Source organism: Sparus aurata, chromosome 18, assembly GCF_900880675.1.
Source record: "Sparus aurata chromosome 18, fSpaAur1.1, whole genome shotgun sequence".
Taxonomy (NCBI): domain Eukaryota; kingdom Metazoa; phylum Chordata; class Actinopteri; order Spariformes; family Sparidae; genus Sparus; species Sparus aurata.
The window spans coordinates 15655514-15682063 of record NC_044204.1 but is presented as its reverse complement, the minus strand read 5'-3'; the positions used below and the strand labels follow the sequence as shown (position 1 = coordinate 15682063).

The 26550-nt window shown below is 39.1% G+C and overlaps 1 protein-coding gene across 3 annotated transcripts in view; it reads right to left on the bottom strand.

Moving 5' to 3' along the window:
• Positions 1-26550, bottom strand: part of LOC115568557 (misshapen-like kinase 1) — an 80502-nt gene that overhangs the window by 20022 nt on the left and 33930 nt on the right. The window contains exons 11-28 of one of the 3 annotated variants that reach the window (XM_030395918.1): positions 24689-24761; positions 24078-24198; positions 23477-23593; positions 22660-22791; positions 17750-17818; positions 12671-13015; positions 10681-10815; positions 10185-10322; positions 8596-8666; positions 6587-6666; positions 4266-4354; positions 3839-3927; positions 3080-3164; positions 2678-2845; positions 1230-1338; positions 877-1032; positions 443-586; positions 82-216 (exon numbers count right to left, since the gene is read on the bottom strand). In XM_030395918.1, coding sequence (XP_030251778.1) covers positions 82-216; positions 443-586; positions 877-1032; positions 1230-1338; positions 2678-2845; positions 3080-3164; positions 3839-3927; positions 4266-4354; positions 6587-6666; positions 8596-8666; positions 10185-10322; positions 10681-10815; positions 12671-13015; positions 17750-17818; positions 22660-22791; positions 23477-23593; positions 24078-24198; positions 24689-24761 — 2256 coding nt within the window. Of the gene's footprint in view, positions 1-81; positions 217-442; positions 587-876; positions 1033-1229; positions 1339-2677; positions 2846-3079; positions 3165-3838; positions 3928-4265; positions 4355-6586; positions 6667-8595; positions 8667-10184; positions 10323-10680; positions 10816-12670; positions 13016-17749; positions 17819-22659; positions 22795-23476; positions 23594-24077; positions 24199-24688; positions 24762-26550 lie in introns of all 3 variants that reach the window. The other 2 variants (XM_030395917.1, XM_030395919.1) reach the window with 2 other exon arrangements.

The following is a 26550-nucleotide window of genomic DNA, read 5'->3' as shown; positions in this document are numbered from 1 at the left end:
AGCTCTCCAAGACCCCTATTAAAACAGTGCTTGTGGTTTTAAATGTGTTATAGTTTGTACACTGTGTTTAGCTGTACCTACCAACTTTATAGTGCACACAACCCTCCAGGTCACCTACTGAGGTCCAACCCTGTCTCTTCTCCACCTCTGGGTCGTTGTGCAGGATTTTATTCCTTAACCAGGACAGGTAGTAGAGTCGGAGCTTGTTCTTTTTACCTACAGACACAGTTCACCCAGTTATAGACAAGTGTAAGATATTTTGAGATGTGAGCATGGATGGAGGCCACATTGCACTCTGTTTAGTCTGTTTCTGTCTGCTTCACTGTGAGGCTCTAGTCAAATATAGTAACTGTGTGAATCAGCCAATTGAATGTTCTTGGTGTTTCCACAGCTAAACTATGTGTCTATGTTTTGTTCTGTACTTGAAGCTACATATAGGTACCTGATATAGTGATCAGGACATTGAGTCCCTCCAACACATCCATCTGCTGAAACCTACGCCTGCTGATGAGAGAGTAGACCTTCCCTTGACCACTTCGATCCAGCAGCCACAGGCCGTTCTCTGTCCCCACCAACAGATTCACACCTACAGAACAAAACACACACAAAGCTTAAACCTCACAACCAACATGATCTGTATTTCATCCATCCCATCCATCTGTCTGTAAAACATCAGTAAAGCTGTATATTACTGTTCATTTTATAATAAACAATATATGGAGTGTGAACATTGTCATAAAAAGGACATTGTCCACTGATGCTATGTTAGCTTCTGGCCTGGATGAATAAGTGAATAAAGTTTTTTGCTTATCAAAAGCAAACACTCATCCAGTTGTATACTTTAAGGCAAAGAATAAGCAATATAAAACTACTAACCCCACAGTCCAGCACAGAGAACCTCAGTGTTGAATTTCTTCTTGTACTTGCGGATTTCTGGAGTGTCACTCTGTGGCCGAATGTTGGTTGGGTTCACATTCACAACCGAGCCCTTCCTGTGGTTCTCTCTCTTGATCTGATCACACTTACTGCCCGCTGCACGGAAACAAAAAGAAAATGTTAATGATACACAGCGTAGTTCAGTGACTGACAGTAAACTGTGTTCTCTCATCTCTACTGCTTTTTTAATTGACTTTACTATGGATATTTAAGTTAACATGCAAAACTGAATGTTCTATATGTGTATATAATTGTGTGATTGAATGTTTGTGTTTGTGTGTAAATGTACTCACTGGGGCTCTGTGGTGGTGATGACATGGGGATCAATCTTGGATCGATGAAGGACAGGAAGGAGGAAGAGGAAGATGTGGATGTGTTTTTGCCAATAGGACTGCCGACAGCCTGATGATGAGCAACAATAAAAAAAACCTTATTCCACCCTTTTTTTAATTGGTTGGTTTTGGCTCTGGTGGGTTTTGGGTGAACAAATTCTGATCATAGCTTTATAGATCAGTGACATCAACTCTGAAACCTCTGAACATCAGCAACAACTCTTTAATCCATTATATTTAATCAGGATGGATACTACAACAGTTCTATTAGACAGTTTATGTCACCACTGATACTGTACCTTTGCAGCTAAACTGTGCCACCACCTCCCTCTGTTGGACAAATGCAACTAATGCAGCTATAAGAACATGTATCTATATGGACAAAGCTTTTTAATGCTCATCAGTAGTACTTATACATTTGTATCAAGAATCTTCTCTATTTTATTTATATTATTCAGCTCACTATTATCACTAGTCTTGATAGGGTTGACATGATAACAATACTGAATCACCTATCCCAATCCAGCCCAAAGCTGTTATTGAAACCATTTAGAATTCAGACCTTGTTTTGGACTCTTTTGAAAGTTAGAAGCTTTCAGAAGCTCTCTTAGTGCTTCTGGTTTTTTAATGCAAAAATGAGCCTGCAGATGACCTACAACTGCCCCTATCAACCAGAAGAAACAATGGGATAACATCATAGAGTCTTACAAAGTTCAAGTTCAAATTAAAAAGCAAAATCACTAAGAAAATGACACTTAATAAATAAAAATGCCTTTTTGCAACCTTGAAATATACTAACAGGAGCAAATACTCATTATGGTACTTTATTTAATAATAATAATAATGAATTTTATTTGTAAGGCACTTTATATTGAGCAAACAACCTCAAAGTGCTACATCAATAAAACAAGAATTGGAGAGAGAACGTCTCTAACTAGACTAGATTTCCTAATTTACACTAACTTTATAGGTATACAATATTCAAAGACAAGTTATTTGGTGGATAAACAGCCTATCCAAAGAGCAAAACTACAGACATTGCTAGATTTGAAATCTCACTTGCTACATGGAGGCTGGAGGCTTGAAGTGAGGGTAGATCTGTGGTCTACACAATCATTTATTGGCTGTTGTAGGTGCTAGGATGGGCATAGAATATCTGATCAGTCAAAAGAGCTGCTATTCAATTATGTGCAATCTCAGGATTTTAATGATATCCAACCATGGAGCTTTTTCAATTGTGATGATTAGAAAAACATTTTCAGACCATAATGTCTGTCTGAGGTGAATGATAATTGGGAAAACAATAAAATAAAATAAATCATAAATAGCAATCATCATGATGCATGTGTGTAAGTGTTCCTGTGAGTCTGTCTGTCTCTCTGGCAGCACATTCCTCAAAATAAACTCACATTTAGTTCCTGGTGTGGGGGGGATCGAGGGCTTGTGGGCAACTGCGAGTAACTGAGTTCATGTGATCGCTGCTGCTGACCAAGTGCATTATGGGTAGGACTGGAAGAGGAGGTTTTCTGCAGAAGGTCTGGAAGCAGGTAGGTATCATCTGAACCCATCCGGGAAATCTGCAGATCAAACAGAGAAACGGAGCATCAAGTATGAGTAGAACAGAATATATGTAAAGTTTATTATCTACGATGCATGGGTACAGATATTGCACCCTCTAGAATAGAATAGAATAGAATAGGCCTTTATTATCATTGTCACAGGTACAACGTTTACGTAAATGTTAATCATGAAAATGCAGAGAGGGGTTTAGAGGTGTATGTGGGAATTTTGTGTGTATGTGTGAAGGGTACCTCGTTAAGATTGTGGTGGGGCTGCAGTACGATGCCATCAGGTATTCCTCTGTAGTATTTCCCCTTTCCATTAGACAGGCCGGACCTTGAAGCACAGAAACAGTTCAAGATTTCAGACCAGAGTCTGACTGCAGGTTCTGCATTAATTAGCTAGAAACCAGATCAATACATCCTCAAGATCAATGGTGACGAAAACGAGGCTGATCATCTTCTTGAGATCAAAGAGGGACCAGAGGAGAGGTAATATATGTAAAAAATAACGACCAATGTGATCTATTTACCCTTATCGCACAGTGATGATACAATTCACATCCATGCTGCAGAGGTGGGAATTTAAAATCTTACAGCACTTACAAATTTAACTGGTTCCTGCTTGATTTTCAAGGTTTAGATGGTCTAATAAATCTTAAATGAAGCCATGAGATTTCAATCTTGCCTATTAACATGTGCAGTGTGTCTGTAAGTTTTTTGAGTTGAACTTTTCTTGCCTTGGTGGTCAGCAGAGATGTTTCCACATCCAGACTTTCTCTCAGTAGGTGCAGCAGAATTCTCAGTAAGCAAAGCGCTTTTTTACTGGAATCCTTCTCTGATTCTTAACATTGGTTTCACAACTTATGCATCACATCTCGCTACACTCCATGTTGTTTGGAAACACTGATAGTATGAGGCAATTTTTTGTGCCTGCCATTCTGAGATTTAGTTTTTTTGGATTAAAAGGACTGAGTGACATGCATCGTGTACTGTTGATGAAAATTTCACCTGTTCCTCTCTTCATCATCACTGCTGCCGACCTCGTCGCTGGAAGAGGAGTATTCTGTGGCCTTGTTGAGCCGACCTGATCGTACACCCTTCGTGATTGGAGGTGAGGAGTGATTTGAGTCAATGTGGTCAGATGAGTTATAAAATCAAAGGAAGAGTGGGAAAGAAAAAAAAAGATAGAGATAATCTGAGCTGATTTCACATGAAATGTAGATGGGTAACTTTGGTGACATTTGCATTCAAATTTTTCCTGATAATACTGCCCGTCACTGTTATCATGATCAATAGAACGCAACTGAATCTTACAGATAATGTTTGTCTCAATTTTGCTCACACATGTCACGCCTATATATGTACAATAATGTGGCAGGACAGCAGAATCTGGACAGTGCTATGAAAATTTCAAGAACAAGGACTCTTCATTTACTTGTGTGTGTCCACTGGTTACATTTTCTTGTCTCTTCCTGTGCTGCTGTAGACGCTGCTGTAGAAGAGGACTCTCCAGCTTGAAGAAACCTACAACACACACACGTTTACTTACATTAGCAGCAGTTATGCGATGTGAAACATTAGCAGGGTGGTGATGAGCAAACCAATGAACCACTCACAGATTTATATTAGTGTTGAGAGGTTTAATTACTGCTGACAAATGAGGCTATAGTCCAAAAAAGGCAGTTGTTGGCCTTTAGATGGGATCTGATGCTGTGCATCACTGGACTAAATAGATATACAGCATAAACTGTAGTTTTGGAGCAATAGGTGAACTCTGTCCACAGCAAAACTTGAACTGCTAATCGTTAAAAGAGCAGTATGGAAGAATTTTAATTGAAAACAAAAGTTGACTGAAATTATCAACAGAATGTGAAAAAGTAACAGGTTTGATGTTGAGGTATTGTGTTGCAGAGATATCTACTAAAGTTAGTAGGCTAACCACCTAGCCTTGTCCCAACCCAGCCCAAATGTTCTGGTGCCCGGGCTCCCAGGTGCACAACGTACGACAGCAGTTTTAGCAGCAATTACCTTTACTCTGATGAACTTTATTTATGTTAAGTATGAATTCAACAGAAGCAAAAACTCTGTCACATTGCCCCAAATTTCTTTAAAAACTTTTGGCAGTGCAGCAAGCTTTAACTGCGATAATGATATTTTATCGCTATGTATAGTCAACTTGGCATGTTACCTTTGTAGCTGTGTGTTTGTGTGTGTGTGTGTGTAAACTTGATATGATATTTACTCTCCTTTTAGCTGTTCTTTGCTCTTCCAACTTCTATAGCTGCTAAATGCTCCACAAAGTTCACCAGGAAGTCACTAGCTTTAGGAGCTAAAAATCTATGAAAGTCTATAAATCCCCTGATCCTTTGTTGGATAATTGCTAAAGCAGTTTTAATGTGTTGACAAATGGTCAGATTAATGGATCTGTATTGGGTATTAAGTTGTTGGGGGCTGGCCACGACATGTTACCAGAATGATTTACTCTTAAGCTGCTACACTGTAAAGTCTGACAAGGTGATTTTAACAATAAATAAATAAGAAAAAATTAAAAGCAAAAAAGACTGATAATTTTTAAGTTATTAAATATTTTAAGCACTTAAATTCAATAAACTATTTAGTAATTCTGAGGTAATCAGTTTCGTGACTTTTTTTTTAGAGTAAAGTTAACTTTTGAAATTAACAGTGTACAATACTGGTTTCAAGATCTTGCTACTGCTCCATTTGAGCAAAGAAATGTGGTTTTATGTCACGAAACAGGAAATGGTGGCTGTGTTACAGACACATACCAAAATCTCACGACAATGGCAGACTGTGAGAAAGTGGAAACATAATTGAAAGGAAGCTACACCTGAAGTTACACACATCAAAGAAAACAGATCTTAATTTAGAAATGCAAAATAACAGTCCGATATTGGGGAATTTATATTATCGGAAATTATAGCCGATAAATATGGACGATAAAACAAAGAATTGTCATTGCTTTTTATGCTTTTAAACAAGCTGTCAATCTATTTGTACATTACATAAATTACCTTTACAAATACCCTTTCCAGCAACAGTATAGTTCAAAGAGGAAAACGGCTCTTTCTCGGTTTCATCGTGATCAGATAAAAAGCTTCAACCCAGTAAATCTGTATGAGCCTCTCGGAGAGTCTCTGATCTATGGCTCAAAACAAAAAAGGTCGAGGGCAGCAGCCAAACTGAGTGGGAGGCATCAAAAGTTGTTTCCTCTCAACTAGACACCAAGGGAAACTTTGAAATACTAAACACAATCTCCCCTCGTCATCCTCTCTTCTTTCCATCCTCTCCGCAAGTGGAGAGGACAAGCTTTGAACGCATTACTCTGTGTTGGGCGATGTTGCTGCTTTATAGTGTCTGTATGTTGCCTCTGCAGTGGGCTGTGGTCGAGGGTGTTGTTTAGGGTGTGGGGTGGATGATCATGTGCATCTATGGTGACGAACCAGTGACTTAACGGTTATGCAAGTTCACACACAAGACCATACAGACACAAATACACAGCCTCAGTTCACGACAGGGCTACACTGTGTGAAAACAAAAGCTGAGCTGAAACAAAACTGTAGCAGATGACAACAGTGGTCACTTGGGTCAAAAACAAAACAACCAAAAACAGAACTGATCACCGCACCGTGTCTACTCCTACCAAATTCATCTCTATTTGCCTTTTAAGAGTAACTTCTATGTCTGAAACAGCATGTGAGAAAGCCTGGCGAGGAGCTGTGTTCAGGTATCACATACCTGCGTGGTTGCTGCTGGTTTGGGAGACTCCATGAGACACAGACCGTCCGCCCTTATCTGCTACAGACACTGGACTGCCACTAGATGGAGAAAGAGACACACAAACCGAGCGAAACAGACTGAAAGGGGATTTTTGATCAACATTATGCACTTCTATAAGTTCTAATCTGGAGTGTATCCTTCATGCTGCCGCTGCAACGACCCAATTTCCTCACCATTAGTTCATCTAATCGAAAATAATCACCCAAGCTAAACTAATCTGATCCACCCGTGACCGATTGTTCTCTAATAGCGTACGCCTGTGAGCTGAATCCTGGTGTGATTTCAACCCCTCACAGTAAACAAGGTTCATTGTAGCTAGATGGATATCTCTTCTCATAGCATAGATACAACACACATTCTATTTTGGACTTATGTTATTCAGGCTTCTCTTCATTCCTATTTAAAGACAGACAGATGCATTGTATCTCTGCTGCTAAGCAATGTCCACATATTTGCTGCTTAATGCAACCAGCTCAGTTGGTACAAAACAAGCTTGTGGGTACTCATACATTCAATAAACGTTGGCAGAAAAGAAATGAATAGCAAGCTAGAAACAAAACTATTGTATTCAAAAGGAGTATTCGTTATTTTTTTGTTCCACTTGGGGTCATTTTAACAACCTCTAAACACATTATTGACATTTAATCACCATCTTAACATATGGAGATACATTATCATTTATTTGGAGTCATGTTTCTGCCCACCTAATGAATGTAAGTCCAACATTCACGCTCTTCCCTGAAGGGAAATATCCGTCTCTTAGTTACTTTTTGCTGATAATAGCTGCCTTCTTCTGCTGGAAGCAAGACTGTGAAACCGAAACAATACCCTGAAAGATGCCACAATGGCGCTGGATTTGACTACAGAGTCTGGTGGTAATTAATCTCTAGGGAGTGACCTCTCCCACATTACATATACAAGAGTAGTTTCATCCACTGTAGTGATGTTAATAACTTATGATGAATTGATTTCCTGCTGTTAAGAATTCAACAGATTAAAAATGTACTAACCAATAACCAGAAACGGGCAGAAATACATCTCAAAGTATCTTGTTACAAATTACAAATACTTGCTTATCAAATATAAACAAATAAAATAAAAATAGGACAGAATGTATTTCATCAAAATACATAAGCAGATAGTCTATACAAACTGATTTTAGCCAGTTTGTAATCTCAATGTGGAGTTTGTTGGTTCAGGTGCTGAACAGAGACAGATGGGAACACTGCAATTAAAATCAATTCATGATTTTTTGGTTTTTCATTTAGGAAACTTGTTTACATTATTGGTTCTTTTAACTCTTAATGTGGTCTACATAGATCAAGTCAGTTGTTAAAACAGTTTTCTAATGGAAAAACCTACATAATACCTATCTAGCATGTTTCATTTATTATGTTTTATCAATTGCCAACTATCAAATACTGATATTGCCTAGAATTTGCATCCCATATCCACTGTCAATGTAAGATTTTGCGCAGCTTTAAAGGTGCGCTATGTCATGTAGAGAAGAAATTTTAATCAAAAGAGAAAAGATCCTCGTTGACAAAGTCTTTATTTTCATGACTGAATAAACTGAGTAAACAAGCTGACCTTAAAGGACAACACAATTTCATTCTGTAGATTCTGTTTATATTTGGCGGACCCTGCCACCATTCTAGCTTCAAACAGTGTTCTGTGGACCTTATTTTCCTCTGAGAACTGAGAATAGCTTGTTTATTCAGTTATGGGAAAAAAAAACTGCATTATTACCTCATTAGTAATGTTAATATTAATATTCAAAGATTACATTTCTTCTCTAAAACTAAAGTGCCCCTATATATGTATAGAAATATGTTACTTCGCAAATTCATGACATACAGTGACACTGAGTCAGACATGTACAGACAAAACAAAAGTCAACCTTGATAAAGGACGCATATCTATTTGTTGTTTGCATGATAGGTATGCACAGTGTAGTAGTGTCCTACCTTGAAGCGGCCCTCTTGTGTCCCATCACCAGCTCTCGACAGTAGAACTTTGAGGTGGTGCGTTCTGGGACCTGGAATTTACACAATACAGAAGGAAGCAGGTAAGTCTATTTATCAGACTTGATAGAAACCTAAGGTTGGTGAATAAACAAAGATGGCAGCCTCCTGGTGGTCCTGATTGCTTGCTTCACTTCTCATAAGCTTGAGAGGGCTCTTTATAAGGATCTGAAGTCTAGCCAAGCAGGGTTTCAGCTAATTATAGGAAGGTTTCTGCGGTTATGAAACCTTTATGTACAACAACTTCTGCAGCGCCTGTAAGGGTTTAGAGCAGAGTGCAATAAAATCTTTAATAACCCACTGGGAGATATTTATTACTGAGAATCTAATGAGACTATTTGGCTTTGCTGTTTCTTAACATTTCAATATTGCCCCTTTAAACTCCCCATTGCTGTGTCCAAATTGTACATATGATGTGGAAACATTATTTGAGTCAGGGATATTTCCTAACCACTTTGAACGATGACAGGAACAGCATTGGGAAATCACTACTAGAACAATCTGTGTTGAAAAGCAGCGTCTTTCAAACTGGATTTGTCAACACTTCATTCTTCTCAAACTCTCAGTCTCAACCACCCAGCTGGTGACTTTTCGACCTCTCATCTCCTGGGTCACATGGCCCAGTTACAGAGAGGAAGACACACCCAGAAGCGCAGGAAGTGAGCTGTGGGAATACCTATCATCCTTCTGACAAGTTGCCCACATCCCGCATCTGGCTGCTCACAGACACCCACACATGCAGCACTTGGTGTCTGCTGTTTCCTGTCTACTGCTCCGGCACAAACATCACATGAACATTAGAGCTTCTGGTGAAAAACCTCCACTTCAGCAGGTAATCAAATGACTGGCTTTGCTACCGCACATTATTGTCACGCGCACTGTTAACATCAAAAAAAGAACATTTTAAAGTCACTCCAGTGTTTTATAAAGCAGCTCCTGTCACCATGCTGCAGTCACAGGAGAGAGTAGTGAGTTATTAACTGCTCTGCTGACTCCATATGGCCTTCTGTTAGCTCAACAACATAACATTGCAAACAGACAGCTTTACTGGGCTCCCCTCCTATCTGTAGTAGTTATTAGTTGTTCTATTAACTCCATATGGTGTTCTGTTAGTAAATACACCTAGAAGCATATTCTGTTCTGTGGAAGCAGTGAAAGTTGAAAGAGAGAGTGAAGGGTATGTTTTTGAATGTGTTTATCACAAAGATGGTTTTAGTTTAGTTTCACAACAAGCCTCGAGGTAAAGCACAATCCCTCTCCTTCACCGTATCACAAACGAACAACCGCAGTGTGCCAACCTCATGCTGTTTGCACCACTTCCCTAGCTTGGTATGACCAGAATATAGCACACACAAACACACCATGCCACCTCATGTGACACAGGCTACATCCTGCGCACGGCACGACAGTAACAACAACTTCCTCTTTCGGTAGCAGACAGGAAAACAAACAAAACATCAGTTCAATTTTTGTCTCATTTTGGTAAGCAGCCCAAGCTGCTGGACACGCAACTTAGCCTAGCTGTTGCTTACTTTTGGTGGTGCCTCGAGGCAGTCCCAGAAGACATCATCAGTTGGGGACAGGGGGCTAAACGGAGACAAGGGGGAGAGGGCCATGTCTGACATAGAGCTGCTGTGAGGGGCGTCTCGACTGGAGCGCAGATTGGCATTCTGGGAAAATAAAGGGATCACACACTGTGACTTATGACTATGAATTTGAATAATTCATAAACACTTTTATCCACATGACCAAAATTACTGCAGGAGAGGCCATGCAAGATTTACAACAGGAAAGATTAAAATATTACATTTATGAGGAGTAATAGTAAAAAGTGCCCAAAAGATAATAAGTCTGCCCAAAAACAGGATCACGTAAAAACAAAACAAAAAACAAAACATGAAAAAATAAATAAAAAAATAGGGCATACCAGGTAAAGATACAACAAATATGAAATATGAAAATACAGCACAAATACAATACATTCATTGGAAACAGTAAATATGTGTGATGTGATATCATTGTGTATACCTGGCTGAGGTGAGCTCTCTGCATGGCTGGAGTACAAGGACTGGAGCTGCTCCCAGAGCCCAGCCTAGAGTGCACCTGGCTGGGCAGACCAGCAGCCAGAAGCAGCCTGGCCAGGTTTGATTCCTGGATGTCCATCTAAAACACGAGACAGATGTAAGACTTTGTGTGTGTGTGTGTGTGTGTGTGTGTGTGTGTGTGTGTGTGTGTGTGTATCTAGAATGACAAGACTGACTCAGTCCTCCCGTTTAATCAGGCTTTTTCACTGAGATTGATGTTTCTTTCTCCACACATACAGCACAACAGAGCAAAAAGAAGAGACCAAGAACTCTTCTTTTAGGAGGACAGCCATGCTGTGACAATGGTTGGTATGTACTGCAAAAAGCAGAGTGCATGCATAGATGTTATGACTTGATCTCACCTCTCAATTATTTAAGAAAGCTCCAAAAGTCTCTTCAGTCAGTTAGCAGGGCCCATTAGAGGCATCAGCTTCACAATGACTAAAGTTCCCAAAGGATTATGAGAAGATTCATACAATGTTCACATGTTTATGAGATTTCCCCTCATTGTTAAATTGTATATTATTGCTATTATCACGCTATTATTAGCTGAGTTAAGTGAAATCAAATAAAATCAATTCTGGTGATTTTGAAATATGCTGAATAACAAACAAACAAACAAACATAAGAAATGAAAATTAGACTGATTCTAAATACATTGATTTTGAGACAAAAAGCTTACCCTTAAAAATGTTTCATTTTACATTTAACCTATTAATTTTTTTCTGTGGAAGCTCTGTGTTGTGTTTGATGCTGGTCATTAGTCAGAGGACTCCATTTCTAAACTTAAGTTAGCTGAGTTAAAGCACTCAAGATTGTGCATGAAGCTACATCCAGCCAATAAAAAAGGGATTATGAACCCCTTTTACATCTAAAATAGCAGATAGGTATAACACAAGCTACCTTTACAGGACATTTTATATGAGCTTTCTTCTGGCTTGCAACATTATATATCCATGCATATATAATGTTGACACACAATGAATGATGTCCTAATCATGAGAAGTGTGCATGCAATTGTGATGACTGATGTGATGCAGCCATGACAAATCAACTTTGGAGGCCTGCTATTGGCTGTTTCAGAGCCTGAGGGAGGGCATTGTGGGTAGATGTGATTGCATGATTGTCCATGAACACTTCTCTGGAGTCACTGTAGTCAGCACTTCTGAATCACACTCAAAACTGTGTCTTAAGTTACTTCATGTAAAGCTTTTCAGTCTGACTTTTTACAACTAAATCAAAGATAAGGAGTGTTGTTCAGATCATTTCTGAGAACCTTTGGCCTGGTCCACACATGAGAAGTGTGCCGCTAATCAGCCCGTGTCACATAACAGACGTAACAGTTCTGTGTTTTTCTTAGAAGTTCTCAGTTCCAGACATACCGTAGATTTGGCAAACTCTCAGAACAGTTAATAATGGTTTAATGCAATTTTGAAAATGATCATCTAAAAACTAGAAGAGAGGCTACCTGGGATATGATAATAAACTTTTTCAAACTCATGACCAGCTTTTCAACTCTCGGCCATTTAAAAATACGGCCTTATTATAAATACGCACCCCTGTCCTGTTTCCTGTTCAAGTTCCTATGTGGTTTAGCTTCTATGCTAAGAATAAAGTGAATCAACCATAAGTCAGTTGGGTACATTTCTTGGTTTTCTACCTAACTCTTCTAATATTTGGCTTTTTTTTCCCAGCCCTTTTTAATCTTCAGGTAAAAGGTCTGTCAACCAAGATAAGGATGAAGTGACAAACCAAAAGTAGAGAAAAAAGGATTCAGAGGCAAGAAAAAAACAGCAGAAATGAATCATTAAACTCAATGGAAGTGTCCTCACTTCCACTGAGTTTAATGCAAGAGACAGAGCGGGCCAGACTAAAAGATGTGGGTTGTCGAGGTGATAAAGGGTGCTAGACAGCTGAGGGAGGCAGGATTTTACCACTGAGCGCTGGCTGTTTGCAGGGTGGCTGGGCGAGGAAGCAGCAGCAGCAACAGCGGCAGCAGCAGCAGCAGCAGAAGCAGCTGTGTTCCCACTATTAGCTGTTAGCTTCTGGACGGCTGCCACAGACTTCTCTCTCTGCCTCTGCCTCTCTCTCTCCCTGTGCCTGTGGTCGTGCTGCAGTGACAGGAGCTGGGTTTGGTCCTTGGGCAGGGTGCGGTGGGATCTCCTGCCCGCTGAGGGCTGCTGATGCTGAGCCAGAGGCTGGGGCTTGGCTTGCGGCTGTAGCTGAGGCTGGGAGAACAGGGCCTTGTGCTGAAGCAGCTGGTTTGGAGCCACGGCTCTCTATGTAGCAAACATGAAAAGCACACATAAAAACTGACGGAGCCTGGGAGCATCTGATGGAATAACATACATGCAAATTTCAGAGATGAAGATTTAGGACTTCTTCAGAGGGAAACTTGAGACCTGTCATTGCAAAATTAAGAATCCAAATAGAGTATTAATACAAGTTGGGGATTTTTGGCCTTTGAATTAAGATCATTTTAGACTCTCTCAGATTCTCCCTTTGCTGCATTTGAACCCTCTGTTAGCTAGTTTTATATAAACAGATCATCAAGGCATGCATGGTGATTATCAACTGATTTCTACCCTTTTTGCCAAGATTAGCTCAATCTGCTTAATAAGATTTAATCAAATTTCCTTTTTTTGTTAACCGACTTTGGCATTTTGTTATTTTGAGATGGTAAAACAGCTTAATATTTGCTAATTACATTTTTACTGTAATGCCATAAGTTATTATGTAATTTCAGCTTCTGATTAGGAAAGAATTGGTATAATATAAACTGATACTTTAAAAGGTGTGATACGTAGGATTTGCCAACTTTTCAAATTCATACAAATTCACATATTCTCAGAGTAACTCCTAACTGCAGCTAACTGAAGCTGTTGTTAACTAGTTAGCTCAGTTAGCTGTGCAGCTAGTAGTCTGGGCTGGAAGTTTGGGGACCAAGGTAGAGTAGGTGTCTAAACCGCAATCACACTGCTAACTTCAGTAGATATATCTTGGTATTACAGAAAGATAAAATAACATCAAAACTGCTATTTCTTCACATTCTGTTGATATGTACATCTTTGAATGTTTTCTACTCATAAACTTATAAAACTCCTACATATCTCCCCTTTAGGGTTGTTCTGTGGTGAACAGACTGGAGGAATGATACATATGTTGACAGGTCAGTTTATGTATGACTTTCCCTTAATATATATTCCTATCAAATGTACACAAAACTCTTCACAAGTTTTCATATACATGATAGCTCCAAACAAAATAGACCCTCCCGGGTTTGACAAGACAAGCCACAGTTCCTGAAGCATGTACTGGATCATCAAGCTCATTGCGACACACATTCAGAGAAGTTGTTCTTATTGACTTCTTTTGTGTAAAACATAGAGCAACATGTGAAAACATTCATAAAAAACGGCGTCAGCCTCATGCTGGCACCGAAGCTCGGACATACAACGGCAGCTGCTTCTCTGGCTTGTGAAACTGATTTGCAAGCACAACTTTCTCCAGAGGAAACGCAATAAAAGCACAAATAAAGCAGCCCGCCTGTCAACTACATCCCACAACTCTGATATTCTGAGGGTTACAGCTGTCTTAAAATCGCTTTCTGAAACAGAACCGAACGCCATGTTATAAGGCCCGGAGGATGAATTTAAAAAGAGGATGACAGATTTTTCATGGACATCGCATTTATTTACATTAGTCATAAAGTTGTTTTACGTTTTTGGAGATTGACACTAAGACTGAGCCCCAGGTTTGCCTTAACAGCCCAGAGAAGATGAATATGAAGTTACACAGCAGTGCTTTTGGTTTGATTTGTGCTGAGGTTAACCATATAAAACAGAGACTATATAAATGTATAACACTGCAGGCTTATACACTGTCAGTTATCCAGAAAGTGCACACACACTCCAATTCATCACTTCTGCTCCAGTGACACACAGTTCTCTCCACTTCAGGAGAACAGAGAGAAAGTAAACTTGTTGAACCCAAGACATTAACATGGCTGTCACATGCCAACCAGATGAGATAAGAAATAATGCTGCTTCTTGAGCACGAGAGGACACAAAGTGGGAATTCTCAACATACTGTAATAACCACGCTCAGCCAATAACAACACTAAGCCGTGGTAACACATCAGCTGTCTCGGTCCCTGAGAACAAGGCCTATTTTCACAACAATATTACAAAACACTCCATGGCAGCCATATGCAACATAGCATCAAAATTCCAAAGAAAGAATGGTAACTGGAATAAGAATGCCTAGTTGCTCTTTTTTTCAGTGAATAAGATAGGAGAACAACAAAAATATGAGCTAATGTAGGGTCGGGCGAAATTATCATCACAATATTTTAAAGCTATACCACGATACATGATAAATGTCTCAATATTTTTTAAATATCATGAAAAGCAAAATTAAGTACAACCGTCACCACTTTGAAAACAGGAAAAGCAAAGACATATGCTTTATGCCATATCAGGATATAACAATATCTAAAATCTAAGATGGTGACTTGTCACACATAGGGATGGGAGAAAATACAATTTTTTTTGGTGAATTATTTGAATAACTGTGAAATGGGATATATGTGAATCTCACATCAGTGAGTTGAAAAAGTAAAATAAGATTCCAAACCAAAGACGTACAGGCAAATGAGGTGCCCAACACTCACCAGTCCATGCTCAAACTATCTGCAAAGTAAATGGCAACAAATCTCACGTCTCACTCTCTAACATCTTTGTTAAGCTAGTTAACTACAATTGTTGCACATTAGCTAAAACTTCAACAGTCAAATAAAGAGTATCCTTGAATTCTTTGTGAACAGTAATGCAAAATATATCCATTACCCATCTATGTAGTGTTGCATGGGGCTGGAGAGATAAATTAAGTCCAAAAATAAACCTTTCTCCATTAGTTAATGATAGTCCTTTCCTTTAATTTCCTGACTCTACAGACTATAGAGTAAAAATCAAGGCAACTATGGTTTGACCAGAGACTCATCACAACACAACAGAAGACAGGTAGGACAGAGAAGAGGAACAGAGAGGAGAGGGACTTGGCGAGGAACTCATGAGAAGAAGACAAAGCGTTTGAGAAATGGAGAAGTGACAGCGAAAACAAAATCTTTGGTGAATTTGTATGTCTGAAACCCCCGCTGAGATGAGATAGTAACATTTTGGAAGAGAAAAAAAAAGAAAACGACAGACAAGTGGAACGAGAGATGCTAGAAATGGAAGAGGTTACATGCTGTGAATGACGAAGGGAGGGATGAATAGAGGAAACAGGCAAGGAAAGAAGAGAGAGAAGGCATGCTGGGCTCAGCAGAGACAGAAGGACAGAGAGGCAGAGATGGAGAGAGAAAGCTTTAAAACAAAAGTGATGGCATGCTGTGATAAGCACTGGTTTAAAAGCTTGTCAAAATCTGACACTACTGGTGCAGCTGAGTGTGTGTCACAGTTCAGCCCCACTCATAAACAGAATTAAAAACCCCGATCTTTGAATGTGTCCCTGAGTGAGAAACATGACAAACTTCTCCAGCCCCAGCAGTGGTGTGAGGCATCCAGAGCATGAGTGAAACACTTCGTCTTCCAGAATTTTAATACATGCAGAGCATACAGACACTGAGAGACAGATGATTTATTCTGCTTTTTCCTTCCCTCCTCCTCCTCCCTACTCCAGTGCAGTGTCTAATAATCCTTTTCTCTTCACCTCCCCTCACTCTTTCAATTCCTGTCATCCTACTCTGAGTCAGTGACACGGACAACACCATTAAACTTGTCTCACTCTCACACTAACACCTCCTCTCGGATTCAGTCTTTGAATCAAAGCATTTTCTCTCTTTAGCTTTAAAAAAAATCCTCCTCATATCATCAAAGTGATAGAATCTCTACTACAGAAGTCACCAAATCTGTTTTGGTCTGCAACAAGCCATTATTCTCAATATCGATAAAGCTGGCAGTTATTTCTGATTAACCATGTGATCTATAAAATGTAAAAAATTGTGCCAAACCCTCCAGGTGATGACTTTAAATGTCCTATTTTGTCTGCCAAACCATCCAAAACCAAGAGATACTACCTTCATGATCATGAAGGACTAGGAGTCTGGTTGCATACTCATTTCCCTTATCATTTACCCTAACAACTAACATCACACTCATGAAGATGTAACCATTAATAGTATAGCGTTCATTCATTAAACACAAATAGTTTAAGACATGAAAAAGATAAATGAAAAAAAGAAGAAGCAGATTATAACGTAAGAGATAAAAACCTTCGAATAATGTAGAAATCAATGAAAGAAAGAAAGACAGAAGGAAACACTGAAAGTAGAGAAACACTGAAAGTAATTAAAGAAAGAAAATTTAATTGAAATTAAAGAGAAAGAAAGAAGAAAAGTAAGAACACAGCAATAAGGGGGAGGAAAGGTAATAGTGTTCATGGCAAATTCAGTGTCTGAAATAATCAGAATCATAATTTCATCGGCCTTACCCTCAGACAAATAAAGACAAAACTCAAATTCAGTTAGTGTTGAATACAGCTGCAAGGAAGTTTGGTTTACCGAAGTTCGAAAAACTGTAAAGGTATGTGAACGAAAAAAAAGAAATACAGAAAAAGAAAGAAAGACATAAGAGATTAGCAAAGAAAGCATGCAAGGGAGGAAAGGAAGGAAGGACAGAGGGAGGGATGAAAGAGGACAACAGATAGACAGGAAGAGACAGAAAGAAAGAAAGACAGAAATGAAAGAAAGAAAGAAAGAAAGAAAGAAAGAAAGAAAGAAAGAAAGAAAAAAAAAGAAAAAAACAGACAGACATCTGGAGAGGTTTGCACTTAAGACAGCACTCTTAACACATCGTAAACTCCCCTGCAATGTGTCATTATAGACCAAAACCATTAGCAGCATTAAGAATGAGCCCACATCCTAAATATTGTAATTCCACCTGCCTGCACTCAGATGAAAAATGGAGGACTGAATGACAAATAAATGAAAAAAATCTAGAGTGAAGCTTTGTTACCTGCTCTGCAGACGAGTCCAGAGGCCTTACTGACACATCGGCACGCCGCTGTCTGCCTGTATGCTCCTGCTGAAGAAACACACACACACACACACACACACACACGGTGAAATTCAGAGATCTGTCAATATGTTCCATGATGTCGATTTTGTTTTGTTTAACTCTAACAACTACATTTTACCTCACTGCAAAATCCCAAATCACCTTGTTCCACATTATTGTATTTGTGTACGGTCCTCATTAGAGTAGTAATACACTGTCTTCACACACACACAGACACGTACGCATGCATACATGGAGGCTAACTTTAATTAGGGTATACTTCGGTCCTGAGCAGAATTCTGAGAGGTGGGAACTGAAATATTCAGAGTGTGCAAGATGGCACGGAGCTTTTAGCCAACGCCCCCAACTCTAAATATTTCATTATGACCTCTTTTTTGAGTTTATCCTGGAAAAATCCTTGCATGTCCAGATAGTCCAACCTGGATACTTTCACATCAACAATGTTTAATTAAATCAACTAGATTTACATATTTGCAGTGTTGGCACCGCTGCCTTTTAAATTGTGTTTACTCGGCTTGGATCTATAGGGTCACATTCAGTAGATCTCAAGCGGCAGCTTAACTGGAGGACAAAGCTTCCGTGATGAAGTTTGTACATTCGATAACAAAGTCAAGTACCCTTTGATATAAAATCCATGGTGAGCATCCACAAAGAAGTTCAATCTAGTCTTAAGAACGGCAGTACAGACATCAGCTACCTGTCAGTGAAGGCTGAGTACAGAGACCAAACAGGAGTTGTTCTACAAGCCACTGACTGCATGTCAGCTAGTAGGTAAGAAACAAACGAGCAGTAATGATCAAACATGCACTGAAACTCTTTTGCAGCAGGAAAGTACAAAGTATCTTTGGGAAGTGTGTATGTGTGCGACATCCTTATGATAAAATAAGTAACTTTGGCAAAGGGAGACACAGACTTCACGTTAGTCTTTGTACTTAAGACAGAAAAAGTCGAGAGTGCTCAGGAAGTTCAAAGAAACTGTGGTGAAGGTGCTCTTTGGTCAGGAACACTGAAGCTCAACAAAGACAAGAAAGGGAAAAATCCAAGGCACTCTTCTGGCAGAAAGGTCAAAAAGCCTTTATTAAGATTTCATTTAACACTGAAATACTTTATAACCTTTTTGCCAGAGAAGTAACTTAGAATTTTCTCTTTTTTTAACCCATTTCAGTTTTGACGATTTTATACAGGAAACAGAAACAGCACATTATTAAGCACTGCCCTTCCTACATTCAAGCATTTACACAAAATCCCATCTGGGGCCGCCCACTAAAAGCATTGTGCTACTCTTTGCCACCGGTGAAACTGGGGATTCAGAGCCCCTACAGAGAGTTAAGACTCTACTGCCCTGCTGGGGATTCTGTGACGTAGTGCTTAGGTACAGCTGTACTTTGCAAACACCAGATATTAACATGTTCACAATGCCCATGTTAAAATGCTTATGTGCACAAGATTTATTGTTTACCATATTCACCATCTTATCTTTGCACATTGGCATATTACCTTTATGTTTTCACCCATGTGTGTTTGTTGGTTGGTTTGTCAGCAGGTTTAAACAAAAACTACTTTATTTTTACCCTCAGACAAATAAAGACAAAAATCAAATTCAGTTAGTGTTGAATACAGCTGCACTGAAATCTGGATTACCAAAGTTCCAAAAACTGATAAAGGTATGTGAAAGAAAAAAAAGAAATACAGAAAAAGAAAGAAAGACATAAGAGATTATCAAAGAAAGCATGCAAGGGAGGGAAGGAAGGAACGACAGAGGGAGGGATGAAAGAGGACAACAGAAAGAAAGACAGACTTTAACAGACATCTTTGTTAATTTCTCAGGGAATAATGCATGGATCTTGATGAAAAAGGTCAGGTGCATTTTGGTACGAGCAGCTTTAACTATATGTCATTATATTGGATCAGGCTTGTTTAAATTAAAGGGGGCTGTAGGGCCTAGGTGGAGGTATACGCTCTACTGAGTACCATTGCAGGTCTATAATAAAGAAGCACCAGCATTTGTGCATTTGCTACAGTCAGTCAATGTTGGATAGTTTTAACACCACAGTAATGCAAACTGTTGCCTGTTCACAGCAGTGGCACCTTTAAAACTCTAGATCAAGTACTGTGACTAATAGCAGCTCAGGTGACAAGTCACATCTATTTTCTATACCTATCACGATCTGGGTTATAGGGTCAGGACCGTATCCCAGCATGCATTGAGCCAAGGAAGACCACACACAGCTGCGTGGTTGCACCCTTGATCATTCACTTTCCCTGCGCAGTGTGGCGACTCAAAACCTACACCTGGATATATGTGGCGTGAAGCTTGCAAAATCAATCAACGTGTGAAATGATTGAAAGCGTTGCACCCGCACAAGTTCTTCATCTGACAAAATACAAGACATCACATCACACACTCACTGAACCTGTCACATAATCAAATGCAGATGCATTAAAACTTAATGGAGCGTCAGATAGACCCATTAAGCATGCTGAACTGAATGACATAGAGGCAATCGGTGTAATCAGAATCTAATACATACAGATAGCTCTCTGCCACACACACAAGCACACCAAACACATATAATATAACTAGACAGATACTAATAGCATTGAAATACAGTGTCTTCTACATGAAGAATTCGCAGTGGCTAACCTGCTCCTCTGTGTTAATAAACGCCTATTGAAACCCACTGGTGTGTGGGATGGATTCATTAAGAATGTGTTGAAATTAATGACTGAAAATTGAGTCTGAAATAGTAGAAAGAGCTATGTGTCTTTGTTGAGTGAGTGGAACTGGCAGAGGCACTTGAGACACAGTGCACACGCACACACACACACACACACACACACACACACACACACACAGTGGGCACACAATTAGTCCTTTGCAAAGGTTCCTCACAGCGAAGGTGATTTTTCATTTCTCACAGATTTGTGTGATGTCATAAATGAAGTTTTAACAGGGTAAAGAATCTTTTTTTAAGACCTTCACACAGGAATTTGCATAACAAGCAAAACAAAGGATTTCTGAAACGTATTCAATCATCCACCTAATTTACAAGATCGTTTTTAAGTGCCATAGCCTCTAATTTCTTCTATACAGTATATGAACCTCTTCTTTTATATAAATTGTATTCCTCAAGCTTTGATACAAGTTGCACCTGCATACTGAAAGTCCTGTTTAATGTAAAATGTATTACTAATGAGAAGAGGGCAACCGTTTCTTGGATTATGATGAAATTAAAGTTGATGTAAATGTGTACAATAGGTCACTCTCCATCTCATAAAGTTTTGTCTTCCATACTTGATAATTATAAAAATTCACAGATCTGCCCTTAAAAACCTCTCTCCTGGCCCGTCGCTTCGAGGAGCGGATGTTTTTATCACCTGGGTGACAAAGGCTGACAGGTGCAACCACTACATCAGCGCAGCGTGCATCAAACACACCTTGAGCTTACAGAGCTTCTGAGGGAAACAAGTTCATGTGTTAACACCAAAAATTCAGGGAGCCCAATGCACACACACCCAAATGTTTCACAAGACACAAGGTATTCCTTCTGACAGGTTACTTGGGTTGTTGGTGAAGATACACATCATGTTACTCTAGCCTTACATTAACTATACATCCAAAGAAATCTAGACTTGAGAGTGTTTTATTCATTAGTATCCAAGCTGTCTGGCTGGCACAAAAGTCACATTATAAAACATCATACAAGTTTCCCATCATTCATACTTTCTCATGTCAGCTTTTATCAAGTGTTTTAAGGGCAAGTCCACAGCAAAGTATAAAGTCTTTTGTGGCTCCAGAGGAAACTGATGATAAATCTAATAAAGTGCCTCCACTGGCTATGTTGCATTGTGGGTAATGTAGGTTCTTAAAGGCAGTCCACTGATCTGCATTACACTTCTTTAACATTGTTAGACTCAATACAGCAGAACCAGATATGTTGTCTTTTTTATTTCACACATTCTTCTTCCTTTTTTACCCACAATGTAACTTAGTCCCTGAGTGACAGTGGAGTCAATCAGCCAGACTACACGCAGTGCCGTCCGGAGCCACAAAAGGCTTTATTCTATTTTTCATATATGCATGATGAAGACCTATGTTGGTCACAACGAATTGGTAATTTTAAATAAAAACACACAAGATGGAATGAGCAGATTTGATTCCAAAGATCACCGGTATGTGATCACCATAAAGACCCAATTGCTGTCTTCACAATCAAACCATTGTCAAGAAAATTTACAGGAACCCTGATAACTTAAAACTGAAATGACTGTTATGGTTTAAAACCTGAAACTTTGGTGTTTTGGTAAAAAAGTTCTGACGAACCAAAAGTACATCTACTGATCAGCACCAATCAGCAGACAGACACAGTTAGAGACTAGCTGGTGAACAAAGTGGTGCATTAAGCAGCTGAAGAGCTATTTTAAATCGTCTAAAAGGCTGTTGAATGTAGGACAGAGCTAAAAGCAGGGTGGCTAAATTTGTCAGTTAGCCAGACACATGACTCCAAATAAATGTTAATGTGGCTCCATTTCTCCTTGATGTACAATTTGTTAACTTGCTACACTGTATCCAAGTGGCCGAAAAAACATATTTTTCTGAACAAGCAGTGGTTTTAGACATGAAAATGTCCATCAGACACTGTGTAATTAGCTATGCTTGACAAATTGTTTGACATTGACATTATGTTAGGCATGCCATCATTTGATCAACAGTTAGAAGTACTGAACTGAACTGGAGATTTGGACTTGTGATGGTTAACAGAAAAATGTCAGGGTTCAATAAAAGTCAATGAGAGCACCACAGATTCATTTCTAGAGTTAGGTACAAAACCAAAAGTTAATTTTACCTGTCTCCTCTCAGTCCTCCTGTTTCTCTCATCCACAAAAACTCTGTTGTCATGGAGATCAGACTCCTCCCCAAGCAAGATCTCTTGAAGCTCCGCCCACTGAAAGGCGCAGTCTGTCAGCTGCCGTCTCTGCTGCTGGAAACAGAACATACAAAGTGACACTAATCACAACAGCATTAACAAACAATTAGAAGGCAGCTCCAAAACTATAGGGGTCAGCATAACCAGACTTTAAACTACTATCAGACTATTGCCTTTTTTCAGCATGGGCTGGGCTAGCAGGTTAGCATGCTAAATTTGGTAAATACATAGAAGTCTTTGACAAAACCTCTTTACATTGTTGATAATGGTAGTTCCTTTTCAAATGTTTTTAAACAGAAATTCTGCCCATATTGTACATGCAGCTCTGACAATGACAACAATTTTTCCTACATGAACTACAACTCTTTGGAAAGTGGAAATGGTATTGTTCTGCGACATTAAGATTTTCTATGTGATGGCACCAATGTGTCATTGTTAGACGTACAACCTGCCGTGAAACTACAGTTCTTAGATCATCGACACAACACATAAATTCAAAGTTTCCATGGTAAAAGACACCGTAACAGCAGTTAAGGTGGGCAGAGTGAAGACGCGACTCAGCAGATAAAAGTGCTTTCTTGTTAAGATGGACTTAATAAAACCTGGAGGATTTCAGCTAATCCTCTCCACTTCCGAAATGTTTTATTCACAGCAGCACTCTCACCTATGTACTGACCTATAAACCTGACCTCTGCTGCCCGAACACAGAGCTGAAACGTGTTTATGCAGCACTTACGTCTTCTAGCTTCTGCCGCTGCTCATGTTGCTGTTGGATCCTCTTCTGTCTGTCAGCCAGTAGCTGCTGCTTGTATCGTTCCTGCTCTGCCAACTGCTGCCGGTGCAGCTGTAATGCCTGGACATGAATAATCACATGATCATTTATCAAATAAAATTACTTTTCTCTAGACTCAGCATTAGCAAAACCCAAACTTATTATGTTTGACTTTGGTCCAGGGTCAAATGGCCTGCTGTTCAAACCGATATAAGGCAGTTACAACTAAAAACTTTAAAGAGACTAAAGGCTAATTGCTGAGTGTGAAATAGGATTACAGCTAAGAGAGAACATTTCGGTAATTACTTTACTTTTCCAACTAACATGAGGACGTTTCCCATTTTCAATTGCGATGATTCTCTTGTGTGATAAAAGGCTAAACTAATTCAATACAATTAATTAACCTGACTTTACCTATTACCTTTATTTCTACTATTACTACTACTTATAATCAGGGCTGCAGCTTACAACTATCATTATCATCATTACTAATTTTGATTTAATTTGATTACTGCAGTATGAATGAATGAATGTATAGAAGGCTGTACATGAAGTTGAAACCTACCTGTTGTCGTTGAGCCCCACTTCCTGCGTGGCCTCCCTCCCTGCCTCCTTCGCGATCTTCAGTCTGTAAACGTAGAAACTCCCGTCTCAACGTCCACTCGCCAGGAACATTCACGATGGAGCTAGGGACAGAGAGAAGGAGGACAGCAGTGTAAGTGATAATAACTGTTATCTGTATGTAATGTACTTCACATCCCATGAGATGGTTATGGGCACAGTTACACACATTCACACACTTAAAGCTCATCTGTAGAGAAAGTGCTCAGTTCTTAGTGCCATCTGCTGTTTTGACGTCCAGGGATGGCAACAGTGAGGCATCTGTTATTAGACATGCAAACACACGCATGGCCTGTGGTGACTCATTAGCTATGTAGTGTATGTGAGCACAGGGAGGGTTCATAATGACAGAGTGTTAATCTACAGATAATGAACACTAATGGTGGCAATACAAATCTTTGAGCCATTGTTTGCATGTTTACATTGAATCATTCACCGTGTCTGCTGCTGTGAGTCTACACTGTCTCTCTGCTGCAGAAGTGTGCAATGTTTCACTACACACCCTGCGATCCATTCTTCCAACAATATTCACGCATAGTATGAAAAGGCTTTTACCTTGGTTCTCCCTCCTCCTCTGTCACCTCATCCTCCTCTTCTTCACTGCCGCTGTATTCATACTCTGGACCCTCTGAGAGACAAAGAGGCAAAAGTAGTCACGCATTTGCTTCATATTAGGTGATTAAAAGTGAAGTCCGATATAATAAACCTGTAAAATATGCTGTGACATATCTTTGTCACAAGCATGTAACTACATTTAAGGTTACACTTAAATTGCAAGGATCTATGTAAATGTAATATTAATTTACTGGCACTTTTTGGTAATTATTGAGATATATATTACAGCTGAAACAAATAGAAAATTAATTGATCCAAAGAAGAAGAGAAGAAAATGAATCAGCAAATATGTTGATAATCGATTCATCATTACATTCATTTACTGAAACAAAAACACCATAAATTCTCTGGCCCAACTTCTCCAGTGTGAGGATTTTCTGGTTTTCTTCATCTTAAAGTATTTCAAACTGAATATCTTTGGACTGGTGAGACAGAACAAGATATCTGAAGACATCACTTTTAATTTGGGGAAGTTATTACATGTTCTCCACTATAGTGATAGACCGATACATCGGCCGTTTTTTACGTGTATCGGCATCGGCCGATGCGGGCTGCTGCGTTCGCCGATCCGGCATTATTTACAGACAGACGTCCACAGGCAGCTCCGTGTTGCTGGAGACGCTGCAAGAAATGGCAGAGCAGAAAACCAATCCAGTGTGGCAGCATTTCACAGAGCACTGTTCTACCTCACCTGTTTTTAATATTTGTTAAATATTGTTTACTTGTTCTTATTCTACCTCACCTGTTTTTAATATTTGTTAAATATTGTTTACTTGTTCTTGTTCTACCTCACCTTTTTTAATTTCAATAAATGTTCCTTTTTTTTAAATTGAGTCTCGTAACATTTGTTATCATCACTGTGTAATTTTTATGATGTAAATTGAGGGAGCAAAAGTAGTATCAGCTCCAAATATCGGCTCAAGAAAATCAGCAGTCCATATCGGTCATCGGCTAAGGCTGATGAAAAAAAAATCGGTATCGGCATCGGCCCTAAAAAATCCCTATCGGTCGATCCCTACTCCACTATTCTTTAATGTTTTGTAGACAAATTGAGATGATGAAAAAAATAACCTGTTTTAGCTAGGGCTGGGAATCATGGCCTGAAAATAAATCACATTTTTAAGGCTGTATGGCAATATGCAGTATATATATATCTATATTCTGACCAAATATCTTGAACAATATTGTAGAGATGACTACTTGTACTTTCACAAAATATACAAGTATATACAACATTATGTAAGATTTTTATCTTAAAATAACAGTTTCAAAACATTTTGATGGTACAGTGTAATAGGGTGAATGGTATCTCTGTCTCTCTGACTCTTCCCCCCGTCACTTGTTTCTGCACTGTGTAACTTCAGTGAGAGGGTAGGATCACAGCGTTACATACATGTTTACTTCAACATACAAGTTTTGAACACTTAGCATTGTTGTGATGAAATGAGATTTGTTTGTAGTTAGCACCACGACAGTGGTGTTGCACTCAGAAACTGTGGGGGGCGCCAAACTCACAAAATGCCAATTTCTACATAGTGCTTCTTTAACACACTTTTGATAAATGATCATTATTAATGTGAATATAATAACCAATTGGGTTAAGACAAGTACAACATTGTGGTTCAGAAAATGACATCACTTTCTTCTAATGCAGCACAACAACACTTATGTCATATCAGGATATGACAATATCAAAAATCTAAGACATTATATAGTCTCATACATTTTTCTCATACAATTGATAAATTGCTCAACCCAAGTTGGAGCCCTAAAAGCTGTATCAGAGAGGATCTATACATGTG